This window comes from Balaenoptera physalus, assembly GCF_965194825.1.
Source record: "Balaenoptera physalus genome assembly, chromosome: 6".
Lineage (NCBI taxonomy): Eukaryota > Metazoa > Chordata > Mammalia > Artiodactyla > Balaenopteridae > Balaenoptera > Balaenoptera physalus.
In genome coordinates this window covers 137,813,105-137,831,572 of record NC_138885.1, presented here as the reverse complement: position 1 = coordinate 137,831,572, position 18,468 = coordinate 137,813,105, and the positions used below count along the sequence as shown (strand labels likewise).

The 18,468-nt window shown below is 59.8% G+C and overlaps 1 protein-coding gene and 1 long non-coding RNA gene across 4 annotated transcripts in view; one reads left to right on the top strand and one right to left on the bottom strand.

The window, feature by feature from the left end:
• Window positions 1–2,929, bottom strand: part of GPC1 (glypican 1) — a 30,047-nt gene extending 27,118 nt beyond the window's left edge. Inside the window, exon 1 of the mRNA XM_082465300.1 lies at window positions 2,326–2,929. Within this exon, the coding sequence (XP_082321426.1) occupies window positions 2,326–2,491 (166 nt within the window). The 5' untranslated portion in view covers window positions 2,492–2,929. The remainder of the gene's footprint in view (window positions 1–2,325) is intronic.
• A 4,588-nt stretch (window positions 2,930–7,517) lies between these two features.
• LOC309662520 lies at window positions 7,518–15,735 on the top strand. 3 transcript variants are annotated; one of them, XR_014264749.1, is made up of 4 exons: window positions 7,518–11,550; window positions 11,732–11,897; window positions 13,445–13,551; window positions 14,763–15,735. It is a non-coding gene; the product is annotated as an uncharacterized lncRNA (long non-coding RNA). The 3 variants fall into 3 exon arrangements; XR_014264750.1 differs by having other exon boundaries at window positions 7,518–11,897; XR_014264751.1 differs by having other exon boundaries at window positions 7,519–11,897; window positions 13,496–13,551.
• The last annotated feature ends 2,733 nt before the right edge of the window (window positions 15,736–18,468 follow it).

Here is an 18,468-nt window from a genome sequence, read left to right as displayed (position 1 = left end):
AGGGCCACACCTGGCCGTCCATCCAAAAAACTACACAAAGTCACGAACGGGAGCCCCATGCACACTGATGGTCCCTCCTTCATGAGCCCACACCATTTCTGCTCTCCCAGGCAGGCGCAGGCTGGAAAGGCCACCCAAAGACCCAGGGCCACCCTCCCTCCCTTCCAATGACTAGCAAGCATTGAGTCTCCACCCCACCAGCCAGCCCAGCCGTCCACCCCCGGGGGTCCGCAGGCTGGAGAAGTCTGCCTGCCGCCAGGACAGGAGACCAAAGGCCCGGATCCCCGAGAGCAGCGTGTCACCACGGGGCCACCAGAGGGCGCCCGTTCCACGGAGCCCGGCCAAGTTGCTCAGAGCAGGAGAGGACAGGCCTGGCCGCTGACTTGGGAGGTCACCCTGTTTCCTTCACCCCACGTGGCACCGGCACTCTCCTCGGTGCCTGGGCCCTGCAGGGCACTCTCCAGTTCAGGTGCTTATGGGGGAGTATGAAGCCATAGGGGGTCGGGGAGAGCAGCTTCCCAGAAGCCCGTGGAGGTGGGACGGAGGAGCCACGGGCACTGGTCGGGAGGGGGTGCAGTCCAGGCCCTGGGGGGCAGCACCTGAAGCCCTGGCTGGCGCGGTGCTCGGACAGCTGCTGGGCGGCCGAACACCGCACCCCCCCCCCCCCCCCACCGTCACACGCACAGCAAGGCACTCTGCTGGTTCCGGGTCCCCAACCCACTGTAGCCCCAGCCCAAGGAGGCCAAGACCCAGCCCCCCGCCAGCCCCACCTCACCTTCTCCAGCCTGCCCTGCTCTCTCCCAGCCCTTGACGGTTGCCCAGACTCTGCCACTCTGTCTCTCAGCCTAACTGGGACAGAGGCCTGTGGATGCGATCGAGTTGAGGATGGTCCCGAGGACACAGCGGCCGAGTGGCAGGGGATGTGTGAAGGAGAGCTGTGGGGCGAGGGGACCTTGGAGTGCCGTCTAAGATCGGGGCTGGGTGAGGGCAGCTGCTCAGCTGCCCTGAGACCCTGGTGTCCAGGGGAAGGGATTCAACCGAAAGGCCAGGTATTCTTGGGCATTAGCTCCTCTGTTTGCATGGCGGGTGGCGGGGCTTACGAACCAACGTGTGCTGGCCCCAGGCACCCAGATGTGCCCCCCAAACCTGTCCCCTAGGGAGGGTGGCAGCCCTGACAATGACAGGGCTTTGTCAGCAGACAGAGGCACAGGAAGGCCTACCCTGGGAGCCTTGAAGCCGGGGCAGGGGGCTGTCAAGGTATCAAGGTAGCCTTCTGTGGGTCCTGCCCTGCTGGGGGCAGGGGTCCAGGGCCTGGCTGCCCCCTCCCATTCCCCAGCAAGACACGGCCATGGACTTGCCCCTCACACTCCTCTCTCGCTCAGAACTCCTGTGGCTGTGGTCATTACATGTCCCCCGTGTCACTACTCAAATGCCCCCTCCCCAACCCCGGCCCAGTTTGGGAGGAGTTCCCCAGGGCAGGAAGCTGGTCTGCTCCGCTCTCATCCACCGTGTCCCAGGCACCCTGAACAGACGCGCAGACCCACGGTGGTTCTGGACACATTTGCAGTTTGAGGAAAAAGCCTGGGGGGCGTCTGTGAAATCCTTAGCCACCATGCTCCACCTCCACCCTCACTCCGGTCCCCAAAGCTCCTCAGAGGCCTGCAGGGAGGGTGTGGGCAGGACTGCGGGCAGCTGCAGGGCTGAGGCCGCCTGGGACGGCGATGCTCTTACAAAGAAATGACACGGCCCCTGGGCGGGATCCAAGGCGCCGACCACCTGCAGCTGGACTCCCCGCCTGAGGCGGCCCTGAGTGCCAGGCGAGCACAAGTTCCCTGGGCAGGAATCCCTGCGAGGTGATGTTCCCTTCCCGGTGGCAGAGGTCGAGCCTCTCCACCCTCGCCCCCGCCCCTCCCCGAGTGCACAGTTCGCTCCCGACCTCCCCGGGGCCCCTAGGCTGCCTCTGCCGGGGACCCCCGGGAATCCCCGGGCCGACCCGTGGCGCCTCCCGGAGAGGCCCGCACAGCCGGTGGGAGTACCTAGCCCATGGCCACCGTCGGCTGCGCCCCGACAGCCGGCCCCGCAGCTCGGCCCTGCCTGTCCCGGAGGACGCACCAAGCCGGGGACCGCCCGGTCCGCCGCCCGGCGAGGACAGCTCCGCGGGGAAGGGGCCGGTGTGCGTGTTGGGGGCCGGGGGGCGGCCGAGCGGAGCAGAGGAGACCCGGGTGGAGGGAGGGCGGCGCGGGGCGCGGAGGCGCAGGGCGGACGAAGGCAGAACGGGAGAGAGAAGGGGGCGCAGGGGAGACCCGGGAGCACCGGGTCACTCACCCGAGATCTCCGCCTGGGGCACGTCGCTCAGGCTGAAGCCCTTGGCCCCGTAGATCTGGCGGACTTCGCCGCAGCTCCGACTCTTGCTGGCAGGGTCCCCGTGGGCGCAGGCGGCCAGCGCGACGGCCACGCACAGCAACCACCAGCCTCGGGCCCGGAGCTCCATGGTGGGGCCGGCGGCGCCCCCGGCCGGGCCCGTGCAGCCCCCGCCCGCGAAGGGCAGAGCCAAGGTCCCGGCGCACTCGGCTCGCGGTCCGGAGGCGCCGGCGGCAGGGGAGGCGGAGACAACAAAAGCCGGCGGCGGCTGGGCGCGGAGCGCGCGGGGCGCGAGGTCCGGCCGCTCTCTCCAGCGGCCCAGAGCGCGGCAGGCGAGCGCGCAGTCCCGGCCCGGCCCCTCGGCGGCCCGGGAGAGGGGCGGGGAGGGGCGCGCGGGGCGGGGCGCGCAGGGGCGGGGCGGGGCGCGGCGCGGGGGCGCGATCCGAGGCGCACGGGGCGCCCCTCCTGCTCCCGGGGCCGCCCGGCTCGCGCGGATCTGTTGACTGCTGGAGGGAAGCGGGGTGGCCGGGAGCGCGCGGGCCGTGTCCGGGGTCCCCGAGGGCGGGCCCTCCACGCCCAGCGCCCGGGGCGGCGGCACCACCTGTGGGGGCGGGGGCGGGGGTGCTGAGGCAGGGCTTCCCCCGCCGGACGTGACATCACGCCTTCCGCGCGCCTATCAGGGGCCTCCCCGCCCCCAGCCGAAGTCGGCATCCCTCCCGTCTTCCCTCTCCTCGGATCAGGCCGTGCCTTCCTGCACCCTGGCCGCGTGCCTCGCGCGTCCGCTCCCGCAGCCTTGGTCCCCTTTGTCCCCCGCCTGCACCCCTTTACGGCCCCTCGCCCCCGCGCCCGTTTCAGCCGCCTCTCCCGCGGCTCCAGCTCACACTTGATTTTTTTTGTGGAGGAGAGTGGGGGGCTGTACGTGGGAAACTAGCCGAGAGTAGACCTCGCGCGCGCCCGTTCCTGCGTAGAGGCAACCAACGAGTTAGTTGTTGGAGATCGGCAGCCGGTTTTGTGTCCCCTCCACGTGATGCTCTGGGTGCTCGAGAAGCGAGCGAGGGGGGCAGAAGCTTTTCCGTTGGCTTGGGCCGCTGGGCGGTGGCAGGTGACCTCTTGGGGAAGGGATGGCGTCGGGCCGACAACAGGTCAGATTGCTGGGGGCTGAGGAGGGCGTGACAGTGAGCGAGGCGGCGGGGGACCGTGCAGGGCGGGTGGACAGTGCTGGTAGCCGCAGAGCGTGGGGATGCGGGCCGTGGGAAGCGAGGTGAGAGGCCGGGGCGGGGGGACGGGCGCCGGGAGCTGAGGGCGCCTCCGTTTCTTTCTTCCCGGCTGCTGCCCTCCCCCACCCCATTCCTGCTCTCCTGATACATGGGCAAAGGCCCCAGAGACCACCAGGCCATGACCCCAGACGCCTGATTGGTTGAAATGGGGGGAAAGCAAATAAATAGGCACCCTTGGAAGAGGACCCCAGGATAACCACCATGTGCCAATAAGGGTGCCCAGACCTTGAACCTGGGGGCTTACTGTTTCACCTCACAGCAGGGGGAGCTTGTCCACTGTGGGTAGGAAGGAGGGCTCCATCCCTCCCCTGGGGTTCCCAGAGTGGTGGGCTCAGCAGCCTCAAGAGGGGGCTTGCAGTCTTCTACCCCCTCGTCCAGAGACACTGAGTCATTGTGTGAGAGACGGGCTGGGAGGCCCCTACCCCAGTGTGCCGGCCTCTGGCCGTCCTCACGCACCTGCCACCCGGTCATGCTGGTGACTCACAGACCCCGTGCAGCGCTCAGGCCAGCCTGCTCCTGCTCGCCTGTGCCTGACACAGCTGCCTGCATGCCTCCCCTGTGCCCGCCTGGCTCAGGCCACCTGGCCCCTGCCCCCGCCTTCTCTTCAGGAGCTCACCTCCAGCCGCGTGCTTCCGGGTCAGGCAGGAGCCGGACGGCCTGAGGCTCGATAGAGTCACACACACTTACTGTTGTTATGGGGCTCTGTCGCCTCCTCTTAATCCGGCCAGACGGGGAGATTTCTCAGGATGGCGTCAGCGTCCAGTGCGTTTCTGGGCCTCCAGACAGTGGTGTGGCCAGAATGTCCACGTGCCATGCTCACGTGGCCGGTTTTCAGGACATGGTGGTCACGGGCACGGCCCCTGCACACGCCCCTCCCAGGTGTACGATGACTCCATCCCCTAGAGAAATCCTCACCACTGCCTGCAAGGTCCCTGTGTCGTTCCCCTTCAGAGGTCACGACCCTCGCAGCCAGGGCCCTTCCCCTAGTGTCCCCTAGTGAGGAGACACGCCCCCAGCTGGATCCGAGCTCTCATTTCCCTGACGTCGAGGGGAGCCGGGGAAGTGAGGGGTGCAGTGTCCCTCTGGAGAACGGCTGTGAGGAAAACTGGGAATGGCGGCCGGGCAGCCTCCGCTCCCCAGGGGTGCGGGGCTCTGGCTGCGTCCCTCCTGGTCTCCTCCACGTTGGGTGGCTTCCTGGGTGCCCCGCCTCCGTGCACCTGAGGGGGCCGAGGGGAGGCCAGGGTCCAGGCTGGGGCGGAGGTTCTTCCCAGGGCACATGCGTGCCTCCCCACCAGGTGCAGTTTCTTGCCAGTTTTCCATCATCAGGACACTTGATGACTGAAAGTAACAGAAAGGCACCATGAGGAAAGGAGATGCATCATCTCGGTAGCTGGCACTAGCTGGCTCCCTGGTCCTGTCCCGGAGCGAAAGGAACAGGCCTGAGTTCAAATCCCGGCCCTCCCACTTGTCAGCAGTGTGATTCTGGATGTGGCACTCGGCTTAGTTTCCTTGTTTCCTCCGTGAGGCTCTAGGAGGGAGGTCTGTGCCTGTGCGGGAGAGACGCTGCTGCTGTGACCCCGCGTGGACCCAGCTCCTGGGGGGCCCATTCTCAGGGCCTGGGAGGAGGCAGTGATGAAGGCCCTGCCACGGTGTTGGCCTGTGGCCCAGAGGGATGGCAGGCGGGACCATCCTCCCGGCTCTGGATGGGGCTGGCCCCTGCCAGAGGGCCTTGATGACAAGGAGCTGGAAGGCCAGGTGTGGAGGCGGCTCTGCCAGGTCACGGGGCTTTGGGGGCCTGGAGAGGAGATGCCTGTGCACCTGCAGTGTTCCTTCCCCTCTTCCGTCCAGTCGTCCGGCCCGCAGAGCCTCCTTCCTTGCTGCCCCACCCGGGGGAGTGCTTATGTTGTACAGACGTGGACACTGTTACTGGGAGAGGGAAGGGGCCCCATCCCCGGTCATGAAGCCCAGAGGAGGTGCCCCAGTGCCAGCTGCTGGGACTCCGCTGTTCCTGAGACACAGCTGCCTCTGCCAGGCCCCCACTTACTGCCCCGGCCCTGCCGTTCAGATCTAGTGCCCGTCTGGGGCAGCCCAGGGCGAGGGATGCCCACGCAGCCTGGGCTTCGGGAGCCAGGGCCGGGTTACACTGGGGAGGGCCTCGTGAGCCCACACATGGCTGCTGTGGCTCCAACCAAGACCACCACCTCCTGCTTTGGGGCCCTGGTCTGCCAGAGGTGTGGGCACAGACGTGCAGACACAGACATGCAATGGAAGGAAGGGAGGAAGGAGCGAGTGGTTTGCTCATGAAAAGGAAGTGGCATCGTCCCTGAACGAGTGGGTGTGTGATGGGGGCTGGATTTGCCCTCTGCTTACACCAAGGGAGGGCTGAGAAGAAAGGGACCATTTAGAGTCATCTCGGAAGGGGGCCTGTGCTCTCCCACGTTTCCGTCTTCTCGAGGAGTGACCCCGAGTCCTGGAGGGCAGCACCCTGCCCCCCACTTCCTGTCTCCGGCCAGGGAGGGGTCAGGGCACGCTGGGCCCTGGCCGCTCAGAAGACACGGGGAGTGCGCGGGTCGCCGGATCCGCACATTAGGGCTGCCGGCCTGCTGGCCTCCACCTCTGGATCCCCACGGGCCGGTGCTCCCCTTCCCCAGCTATTGCGGAGCAACAGGGGAACCCCAAAAGCAAGTTTTCAGATAGATTGAGCAATTCCATCCACGTGTCTGCTCACGACCGTCACTGCCAGCCGTGTCCCTAACGAGGGCCCCGTCGTGTTGGCAGTAAGGCACGGGGTCAGAGGGCACTGGGCAGGACAGCTAGGCTGCCACACCCTGACCCACTGGGGCCCCGGAGGTGTTGTGATGCCCTGGGAGTCAGCAGAGGACACAGGGTCCCCCCACCTCTGTAGGGCACGGGGCCCCCAGGCAGCAGCCTGAGAGAGGAAGTGGACGCCACGGCGTGTGGCTGATGGAGGGGAATGTGACACTGGCTGAGCAGAGGCTTCTCCAGGCGGGGCGTCCTGCGGACGGAGTCAGGGTCCCTGACGGGGTTCCCCAGAGCCTGGGGGTGGGAGGGGGAGCCAGACCCTGGGCCTGGTGGGTGCCACTGGTTTACTGCAGCTTCCTGCCTCTGCGGGGAGGTGGGAAACAGAGTCCCTCACTCGGCAGCCCGGGAATGCGTCTCTTGTCCTTATAAAGGGTTTCGGCCCAAGGCCACCCCGGGATTGCCCCAGTGTGGAGACCCCAAAGTTGGCCCCGACTCTGCCCAGACACTCAGTGGGACTCTGGAGGCCCCCCAGACGTGGGCCTCGTCCCCAACCCCCAGAAGACTGACTCTGCTCTGAGACCGAGCTGCTCCCCAAGCCGGGGCAGGGGCTGCCTCTCGGGAGCAGGGAGGGTGGAGGAGGCCCAAGCTGAGCACCGTGGGGTCAGCAGGCCGGACAGAACATGGGTGCTGTTGCTCCGCACGTAGGGTGGCCCTACGTGTCCCCCTGCCCCTCGCTCCAACGCCTGCCGGGCTCAGACTTTAAGGCAGCCTGCTCAGCTCTGCGGGGCCCTTTGATCCGCCAGAAGCCTGGGCAGGCCTCTCGTGCACGCGGGGCGCGCTGGGGAGGAGTTGCGCAGAGGGGGGGCCCTGCACAGCCCGTGCCTGAGTCTGGGGTCTGCGCACCCACTGGAGAAGGCCCCGCCCTCAGCTCTGGGCCCGCCTGGCGCGCTCTTCCCTGTGCCGCCTTCCTCGCCCCGGCTCCTTGGCCCGTCCCCTGGGGAGGGCTGAGCCGGGCCCTGGGGTGTCCAGGCACCGTGTGACATGTTGGGGCGAAGCCCTCCTGGCAGGCCCAGGCCACCGGGAGCTTGCTGCTTTCCGGCTGCGCTGGCCGGCCCTCCCTGCCTGGTTCCGTGTGCCCCTCCGCACCTCTTCCCTCCGGGACCGTCGCTGGCTTCTCATCTTTTCTTTCTCCAATCCATACGGCCAGGCTGCTGGCTCTAAAACCAGCTTCTACCAAAAGCCCGCGGAGACTGTGCCTGCAGGGCGATGCCAGAGAGCCCTCGGCCGCTCCTTGTTTTGCGGCTGACCGGCTGACCGGCACATTAAACCAAACCAGGCCACTCCCTCCGCCCCAGACAGCCCTGGCTCAGTCCCGGAATCTTCCACTCGTCTTGGGGCAGGTCTGAGGTTGCTGCCAGCCCCAGAGGTTTGGGGCTGAGGACGTATGTGTCCACGCAGATGCAGCACCTGAGACCTCGAGGAACCTTGAGGGAAGTCAGTCTTCCGCACTTGAGGCCTTCCAGCATTCCTTCGTCACCCGGAGAGTGTGGACAGCCCTCAGGGGCTGCTGGGTCCCCAAAGCAAAGAGCAGTTTCCAGGGCTGGGTCAAGTTCGAGGCATCCTCTGAGAACCCCGTGGAGGACTCGCCCCTGGGAGGAGCTGGCCCAGGAGGACCAGGGTCCACCACGTGGCCGAAGGAGGACCCAGATTCCAGTTGTCATTTTTAGGAAGAGACGAATCGGCATCTGAAGCAAGGCGTCACCTTGCTCTTCGGACGTGACCTTGCTCACTCACCTACGTGCTCCCCGAGCTCGTGGAGGCACGGACCCCGTGCTCGCCTCGTGGGCCGAGACCCCAGCAGCCCAGGACACGACGATTCCTCTGCACCCCGCGGCCGTGGAGTGGTGCTCCAGGAACGGACCCCTCTCTGACTGGCTGTCCCGACCTTTGCTGCTCCTGACGAAGGTGCCCCGGGCTGCAGGGCCGTCGGTCCGAGGGTCTTCCCCAGGGAGTCCGCCTGAGAGAAGGGGCTGAGTCGGCAGGGAGGACGGGAGAGGTGGCCAGGCTGGGGGCCCTTGTCAGCCAGCCTGGGAGGAGCAGAGAACAGTGGGGAGGTGGCTGTGGCCTCAGTGGCCTTGGTGGGCAGCCCACGGGCTGGGGGCGGGGCCCGCACACCGGGCTGAGGAGGTCCTCAGCCTGTGTGGTCAGGACCCAGCCCAGCCGCCCAACGCTCAGACCACCACACGCTGTGTGAAGCTGGGGCCGGGGCACAGCCAGGGAGGGGACGGAGTGTGGGCCCACAGGGAAGCGCTTTCTCCTGGAGGGCCCTGCAGGGTCCGAGGAGCAGGGTCTTGCAACCTCGGCAGGTGCACTGAGTCCCAGGGTGGGAACTCGGGTCTTCTGGACCCCGAGGGGAGGCTCTGGCAGGTGGGGCTGAGAGAAGATTCCAGCCGCTGTGGTCTGCCAGTGACGCTGCCGGGCTCTGACTCTCTGTGCAAGAGTAAACGCCTCCTGGGTGGGAGAGGACATCTGACGCTGAGCCAGGGGCCCCTACCCCTGGAAACGGGCGGAAGGTGGGAGGGAGGGGTAGTCAAGGGGCAGGCTGCTTCCAGAGTCAGGGGTGCGCTGCTGGGGAGGGTGGCGTGGGGAGCGGTTCGGCCTCGTCCTGCCCTGCTGTCCTGGGCGCAACCCAAGGTGAGGGAAGGTTCCGGCCCTGGCCCTGCTCACAGGAGGCTACAGCCCCCCGTCCCCCAGCACAGCAGGGACATCCCCATGGATAAAGGAGGCACCGGCTGGAACAACACGGCTGAGGAGTTGGGTGAGAAAGGGGAGGCTGGTGACCACAGCCTGCAGCCATGACCTGGCCTGTTGGGTCGTTCCTACAGCCAAGCTCAGCCCGAGCGCCCCAGACCTGGGCCAGTTCTGGGTGAGCAGGACGTGGCCATGGCCCACCTTTGCTGGGAGGCAGGGGGCACTGGAGGTCAAGTGTCCCCTCCGCGGAGGCAGTTGGTGGCTTAGACTGGATAGTGACATTGACCAGCTTGCCTGTCTCCTTGCTGCCTGCCCTTCAGTGAGAATCTGGCAAAGGTGTCCCCGAGAAGGGGACAGACGGGGCAGCCTAGCCCTTCCCGAGGGCCCCAGATCAAAGGGGTCCCCAGGCCTGAGGCTGAGGCTGGAGCCGGGGAGGGTGGCCTGAGGTGCCTGCCCACTGTGCCCTCAGCCCCAGGAGCCCCAGAGCCAGGTCAAGGCAGCCCCTGGAAGTGCTCCCCGGCCCGCAGACCCAGTGCCCTTGCCTGGCCCCCGAGCCCTCTCCCCTCATCCCCTCCAACACTGCTGGTGCCCAAACTGCCGGTGCCCAGCTGAGCCACCCCAGGAGGGCACTGTGTCTTCTTTTGCTTTCTCCATTATCTCATAGGAAAAATGGGCACGATACAAGGTTGTTCCCTGAATAGCCAAATAACCTTAAAAAGGGACAACAAAGTTGAAGGAGTTACATTTCTCAATTTCAAAACCCACTACAAAGCTACAGTAATCAGATAGTGTGATACTGGCATAAAGACATAGACCAATGGAATAGAAATAAGCCCGTGCATGTCTATGGTCAATTGGTTTTCAGCAAGGGTGTGGAGACCATTCACTGAGAGAGAGAATAGTCCCTTCAACAAATGGTGCTGGGATAATGAAGTTAGACCCCTAGCTCACACCATACACAAAAATTAACTCAAAATGGATCAAAGACCTAAATGGGAAGAGCTAAAACTATAAACCTCTTAGAAGAAAACAGGGGTCGATCTTCATGACCTTGGATTTGGCGATGAGTTTTTAGCTAGGACACCAAAAGCACAGGCAACAAAAGAAAAAAATTGATACATTGGACTTCTTCATCAAAATTAGAAACTTCTATGCATCAAGGGACACAGTCAAGAAAGTGAAAGGACAACCCACAGGGTGGGAGAAAATGTTTGCAGGTTACGTCTCTGATACAGATCTAGTGTCTAGATCTATGTGTATATAATATAAATTAACTAAATATATAATATATGCACATATTTTATATATATGTATATATATACAAGAACTCTTACAATACAACCATAGAAGGTCAAACAACCCAATTAAACAATGGGCAGAGGACTTGAGTGGCATTTTTCCAAAGAAAATATGCAAATAGCCAAAAGTACATGAAAAGATGCTCAACATCATCAGTCATTACGGAAATGCAAATCAAAACCACAAGGAAGTACCATTTCATACCCACTAGGATGGATATAATAAAAAAGATGGAAAATAACAAATGTTGGCCAGGATGTGGAGAATTTGGAACTGCCGTACATTGCTGATGGGAATGTAAAATGGTGCAGCCACTGGGCAAAACAGTTTGGTGGGTCCTTAAAAAGAAAAAGAGAATTACCATTTGACCTAGCTACTGTACTCCTAAGTATATATACAGCAAAGAACTGAAAACAGGTAGTCAAACAAAAACTTGTACACGAATGTTCATAGCAGCATTATTCACAGCACATAAAATGTGGAAACAACCCCAATGTCCATCAGCTGATGAGTGGATAAAGCAAGTGTGGTCTACCCACACAATGGAGTAGTATTCATCCATAAAAAGGAATGAAGTGCTGACACAGCCTACAACCTGGATGAACCTCGAAATCATTACGCTCAGTGAAAGAAGCCAGTCACAAAAGGCACGTATTGTCTGATTCCTCTTATACGAAATGTCTGCAGGAGAGAAATCCACAGGGGCAGAAAACAGGTTGGTAGCAGCCAGGGGCTGGGGGAGGCGGTGAATGTGGAGTGACTGCCAGTGGGTGTGAGGCTTCCTTTCGGGGTGTTGAGAATGTTTTGGAACCAGACAGAGGTGGTGGTTGCACAACATTGTGAAGGTACCAAATGCCACCGAATCGTATGCTTTAGAATGGTTAATTTTATGTTATGTGAATTTTACATAACCTGCTCCCCACCAAAAAAAACCCAGGGTTGTCGTTCTTCGTAAGTCTGATTAATTTGTGTGAAGCCTGAGAGCATACCTGGCATGAGCGACCCTCCTGGGACGTCCCTGTGATAAGCTGTTGTGACAGTACCTTCCAGAGTGGGGACAGCGAGGGACACCGGAGTTACAGGGGAAGGAGGCAATCTGGTAGTGCGTCCTCGCTTTAACTCCAGCCCTGGTGGGGACCTGCATTTGTCACCTGGAAGGCAGGTCCCCTGGGAGGGAGGGAAGGGGTGGGGAGGGGAAGCGCCTGGCACGAGAAGAGCTTCTCAGGCTCTGAGTTTTTGGTTTCCCACCCACTGGGAGTGGACCTACCCTTTCATAACAGGCAAGAGCAATGTCGTCACAATGTCAGGTTCCCTCAGAGGCTTCTCCGTGTGCCACTGACTCGTCACCGCCAGGTCATGAGCCACAGCAGGCCGCGGAGCTCACAGCAGGGGCTGGCGTACCCATCCTCCATCCGTCCTCTAAGCCGGCAGCCAGCCCGGCCACAGGTGAGGGAGGCTGCTTCCCATCACCCCCCTCCCCTGACCCTCCACCTCTGGCTCCCTAGCTCAGGGGCTCCCGGGGGGATAGTCGCCTTTGCTCTGACCAGCACAGGCTGGCCCTCACCTGAGTGTTCACACCCTGCACATGTCCCTCGTGCCCTGGTCCAGGCCATGAAGACCCCCGATGTCCTGCTTCTTCATCTTCAGGGGCCTCTCCTGTGGGGATGGGACGCGCCCCTCAGGGCTGCGTTCAGCATGAGGCTCAGAGCAGTGGTCGCCGGCCAGCCTGCTTGCTGACCCTCCCATTGCTTCAGAGAGACCCCCAGCCTCAGGCTCCTTCCCACCCTGCCTGCAGATTTTCTGGAAGGAGCTAGTCTCACCAAATGACCATTTCTACGTCTGCACCTTCAAGCTGTCCAGACTGGGTATTCTGACTTAACTGCAATTGTGGAAAATGCACTTCAAAACCAGAGACCTTGCCAGCCCCCTGCCCACCCCCCGCAGTGGTCAGAAACACCCGGGGACACCAGGCAGGAGCTGGGTTGGGTGCCCCCGGCGCCGGGAGTGCAGTTATATACGGGGTAGCAGGGGGGCCCGGGATCCTGGGACTTACAGGTGACACACTTGGTTTGGACAGGTGAAAGGGCTGCCCACTCAGGAGGGTCTCCCGCAGGGCCTCGGGTAGGGGGACTATTTGCTGCAGCCCCTGCTGGAGTGGGCAGATGTGCTGGGGTAAGAGGTGGCCGAGCAGGCCGAAGCCCGCTGCTCTCAGCCAAGATCCGGTGTGCATGACCAACAGCCAGAATTTAAAGCTTCCTAAAATCTTAAAAAAATACTCTAGTAGCGTATGTATATGTGATTGTTATAACTCCAAATTCAGAAGTGTATGACGAAAAATAAAGTTCCTGTTCACACCCCAAATCACACCCTCCATCCAGAGTATTGAGGTTAACACTGCAGGCATTCCCTTCTAGAACTTTCTCTGGGTCTTTTCTGGGCATCTTAGAGACCCTAATAGTTCAGGTCTATCAGGCATATTGTTGTGGAGCATTTTCAACTGAACCCTAAGTCCTGGTGGTCATGTCACATTCGTATGTCCAGATCTCCCTGTCCTTTCTGTTTGTTTCCTCTTTATTCTGAAAAGCGGCTGCATTCTCCTTCTATTTAACCATGCCTCTGCTCGAGAGTTCTGTTATATCAGACAAATCGACATTAAACCCCACCAGTGAGTCTATGTGAGCACACATGAGTTCTTCTATAGAACAGATGATCAGAAACACGTCTGCTGAGTTATGGGGTGTGCACTTTAATATTTTAAATAAACATGGCCAAATTGTCCTTCCGAAACACCGGGCCAGGTCAAGCCCCTTGTCATGTGCCCACCTGGATGACAGGTGAATCTCATGAGTGTTTCCATCTGTGCTTCCCTAGGACTGGGAGGTTGAGATGTTCTCATAAGTTCGTGGCACCTTGCGTGTTTCCTGGGGCCCATCTATCCAAGCCCTTTGCCATCTTCCACCTTTGTTGTTGGTCTTTCTGTATTGATATTTGAGGAGTTCTCTATGGATCAAAGACCAGTCTCGCACCTGGAGTCTCCGTTGCAGATTCCACCTCGCCCGCAACCATGTGAATCAGTCCACATGAATTCCAACCCACGCAGGTGTGTTTCTGGACTCCCATCCTCCCATCCCTGCGCAGGTTTCCGTCTGGACCAAAACCTCGCTGTTTCAAATACCATAGTTTAATAGGACACATATTTCTTAATTTTCAAAATTTCTCGGCTATTCTTTCAAATGTTCTCCTCTGTAAGAACTTTGGGCTCGACCTGAAGTCTCATGAATTGCCCTGAATGTGTAGGCTAGTTTTGGGAGAATTGATTTTTTTTCTCAAAATTGAGAATCTTATGTATTTCAAATTTCTCCCTTTATTCAGTTTTTTTAAACAATTGCTTTTCAATGAAGTTTTATAATTTTTATCATGTAGGCCAGCCGTCCTCAACCTTTTTGGCACCAGGGACCAGTTTTGTGGAAAACAGTTTTTCCACGGGCTGGGGTTGGGGGGATGGTTTCAGGATGACTCAAGTGCATTACATTTGTTGTGCACTTTATTTCCATTATTATTACATTGTAATACATAATGAAATAATTATACAACTCCCCATAATGCTGACAGGAGGCGGAGCTCAGGCGGTAACGCGAGCCATGAGGAGCGGCTGTAAATACAGATGAAGCTTCGCTCGCTCGCCCCCTGTTCACCTCCTGCTGTGCGGCCCGGTTCCTAACAGGCGATGTACTGGTAGTGCTCCGTGGCCCGGGGGTTGGGGACCCCTGATCCAGGCCTTTTACATTTTTTTGGATTTATTTTTAGATTTTTTTTGGCTCTTGTGACATGTTTGACAATGTATTTTCATCAGTCATTACTTGTACAGGGAAGTTAGTGACTATTGAATGTTGCTTTTTGACCTCACAACTTGACTAAATTATATAATTAGTTCTAACATTGATATATATATATCTATATATATATATATTTGGCCGTACTGCGCAGCTTGTGGGATCTTAGTTCCCTGACCAGGGATCGAACCTGGGCCCTCGGCAGTGAAAGTGCTGAGTCTTAACCACCGGACCCCCAGGGAATTCAAACAGCTTTTCAGTTGGCCGCCTTCTGATTTCTCGATAGCACCTACAGTTAGTCATGGCTTGATCTTTTTATTTTCAAATATTTATGGCTTTCAGTTCTTTTTTTAAAGTATATATATTACTGCCTTGACTATGATCTCTAGTGTAATACTGGTAAAAGACGAAATGTTATAAAAATATTGGTGGGACTTCCCTGGTGGTGCAGTGGTTAAGAATCTGCCTGCCAATGCAGGGGACACGGGTTCGATCCCTGGGCTGGGAAGATCCCACATGCTGCAGAACAACTAAGCACGTGCGCCACAACTACTGAGCCTGCGCTCTAGAGCCCGCGAGCCACAAGCTGAAGCCCGTGTGCCTAGAGCCCATGCTCTGCAAGAGGAGAAGCCACCGCAAGGAGAAGTCCGTGCACCGTGACAAAGAGTAGCCCCTGCTCGCCGCAACTAGAGAAAGCCTGGGCATAGCAACGAAGACCCAACACAGCCAAAAATAAAAATAAATAAATAACTTTATAAAAAAAATATTGGTAACGATGGAGACCCTTGTCTGTTCTCATGACTGTAAGGGGGATGCTTTTAAAGTTTTACCGTTAATCATGACTTTGGCTGAAGGTTTCTAGAGGAAATCTTTATCAAGTTAGGGAGGTTTGCGCCATTCTTTTCTTGCTAAGAAATTTCAAAGTTTTTAGTAGGAAAGGATATGAAATGCTTTCAACACCTTTAAGATGATCATATTTTTTTCTCCTCACTTCTTAACATAGTGGGTTATATTTATAGATTTACTGATGCCGAGCCATCCTTCTGTCCCAGGATTAAACCCTACATGAAATGCAGGTGTTCTCAACCCCATCCTGGCTGTGGTTTGCTGAGGTCAGCCCCCAAGCCCTCTGGTTCTGATGGTCTGGGTGACTTCTCCTGCCCCGGGACTCCCTGCTGGGCTCAGGGCAGGTGGCCACATTGCTGTGACTGTGGGGTCAGAGGGGCATCAGTGGCTCTGTCCCCAGTGTACCTCTGGCTGCTGTTCAGCCAGGGTGTGACGGACAGCACCTGTCGGGCCTGGCCTGCCTTAGGCAGCTTCCGGTGCTGTGTGTCCCACAGTCTGGAAAGTTCCCTGTAGAACCCTGACCCCCTCCTGTCCTGCCCCGGGCTTTCCGTGGCCTGCTTAGTGTACCCAGTCGTCATCGCCAGTGCTCACGGCGGCACCGTCCTGCCTTGGGGAGGCTGGCGTGGCTTTTCCGGGGTTGCCTGGAAATGGGTGGGGTCTATAGGAGGGGCTCCGCCTGCTCGGGAGGAGGGCTCCTGCTCGAGTGAGTCACTGAGCAAAGGCCTGTCAGGGAGCCTCCAGTGTCCTATGTCTTGTGTGTCCGAAATGGGTGGAGTCATCCACCCCAGAACCCCCCCATGTCCAGCAGCTGAGACCCAGGGGTCTACAGCCTCTCCCCGCACATCTTTGTACAGTAGGTCCTTTGGAATTTTGAACTTGGGGGTGCACGGCTGAGCGCCGTGCCAGGGCTGGAGGGTGGAAACCTCCCCTCATGAGGTCTGGGCGCTGGCCTGCGCCTGACTTTGTGGGCCTGGTGTCCCCAGAAGGCCGGTGCCCCCGGGCAGATCTGCAGAACGGGTCCCATGGTGGAAACGAAGATGTGCATCCCTTAATCCGAGCAGAAACCACTGCTCAAAGCTGTGGACACTTGGCTCCCGGCCCCGTAAGCGGGCTGGTGCCTTGTTATTACGCAGAGGCGTGTGGCTCGGCGGCTCCCTGGGGCATGGCACCCGCCCATCTGCAGATGGTGTAGGCCCTGCAGGATCCCTCCTCCGCTGAGGGCCGCGGAGAACCCACGGATGGAGGACGTACGGGGCTCGGTGAGGGGGGCCCTGGCAGCACAAGTCGAATGGACCAGACGGCAGAGCCTGCCTCCTGTCCCAAGAGCTCAGCCAGGGGCCCTACCCCTCCGGCGCCTCCCCTGCCTGGGGTCTGCTCACCCAGGAGGCCACCCTTCTATCCTTTGTTTTCCCAGGGAACCCCCAGAGGGCAAGATGCAGGTCAAGCACCAGCCATGATCCCGAGGCCCTCATCCTTCCCCAGAGCCCACCGTGGTAGAGCAGCCCTTCCTTGTTAGCCCCCGGAGCACGGAGCAGAGCCCACCGTGGTAGAGCAGCCCTTCCTTGTTAGCCCCCGGAGCACGGAGCAGAGCCCACCGAGGCCCTCTGGGCCCTGGGGGTGGTGTCAGCAAGTCTGTCTGTCCTGCCACACAGAGTCAGGAGACTGCATTGGGTCCCTAGCCTCTGAAGGCGACGGGCAGGGCGGAGGGCGGCAGCTCCCAACCCAGGACCCCTCACCGGCTGTCCCCCTTCCGCCCACAGCTGGGGTCTGGCCCGCCGGCTCCCGGGTACCGGCCCTCAGGCCTGACAGCCCTGGGGAGGGGTTCTCGGCAGGGACCGCCTGGCCACCTGTGGCCTGGCTGGCTCCCAACTCCCTGCAGAGACAGCACCTCATGGACGGATTAAAAATAAAATGATAAAATAGAAAAGGACCAAACTCGGGTAAAGGCTCTGTGAGGCCGTTGGGCCCGACATCGATTCTCCAAACCGTGATTTTGATGACGCGGCAGAAGTGGCACACAGACCGAGTTTCCCTTGAAATGCACAGTGGTTTGGCATCTTGTTTTTTTCTTCTTCGTTAAATTACAGGAGGAAGGAGAGCTTGGCAAAGTATAGTTTGGGATTTGCCAAGCCCAAACTATTTGAAAAGAAGAAAAATCACAAGATTTTTGCCCAAACTCCAAAAAGACTTTGATTCTGTTTGAAATTGAGGTCTGTGCAGATGGCCCGCTGGGCAGAGGTGGAGCCTTGGCCCGGCCCCCCGTGCGGCTGCAGTGTGGCCCTGGAAGGTGGCCTCGGTAGGGGGACCCCACTGCGCCGTTCTCCAGTTAAGGAACCCGAGTCCCAGAGGGCCAGTGGCCAGAGCTTGTTTAGATGTTTACAGACCCTTTCCATCTTCACCGCCCTGCCAGCACAGCCATTTGTGTTCAGAGGAGCAAGTGGGTGACCTCCAGCAACTCCGCCACACGTCGGGGGCCCCCTGGGACAGCAGGACCAGTCTCCCCGCAGCAGCTCTGGGAGGTGGGGTCCAGAGTTTACCCGGCACAGGCGGGAGGGAAAATCCACACAGGACTGTTTCTGACATCAGTGACAAGTCTGCGGTCCCTGAGGCCAGCCTCATGTTCTGCAATTCACTAGAAAGACCCTCAGAACTCACCAGAGCTGCTACACTCAGGGTTACGGTTTTTCCCGGGAAAGGAGACAGGTTAAAGGCAGCCAGGGCGAGAAGCTGAGGGCAGAACCTGGGAGAAACGCCGGACAGGAAGCTTCCACTGTCCTCTCTTGGAGGTAGGATGGCCGGCCTCCCCGCATCCACATGAGATCGGGGCCCGGAGCACAGCCAACCGTGGGCTCACTGCAGCCCGAGTCCGGAGTTCCTCCGGGAGCCCCGCTACGTGAGCACGATTCATTGACTGATTGGTGATTGTCCAAGTGGCTGACCTCAGCGTCCAGCCCCTCCTGAGGTCAATTGATACCACATGGCCCCAAGACTGCACCCCACATCACATTTGTCACCGAGGTCCCCAGGTGAACAAAGGCACCCCCACTAGGTGGTACCCTCCAAGGGCTCAGGGCTCACCTCCTGGAAGCCGGGGCCGTGACCAGACCTTGTCTTGGGTGAGGTTAGATTTTCTGCTACCCAGGCCTGCGCTGGGGCACATCTGAGGGATTCCTGTCTGGACCAGCATGCTTTTTCCAGAGGCATCTCCGCCTCCTGTGTCTTTCCATGTTGTCACCCCAATCCTACTCTGGGGCCACCCTCCAAGGGGTTCCCTGGACGGGGAGTGGGGAGCAGACCCCTGGGGGCGTGCGTGCGGGGGGCTCCAAAGCCCCATGGGC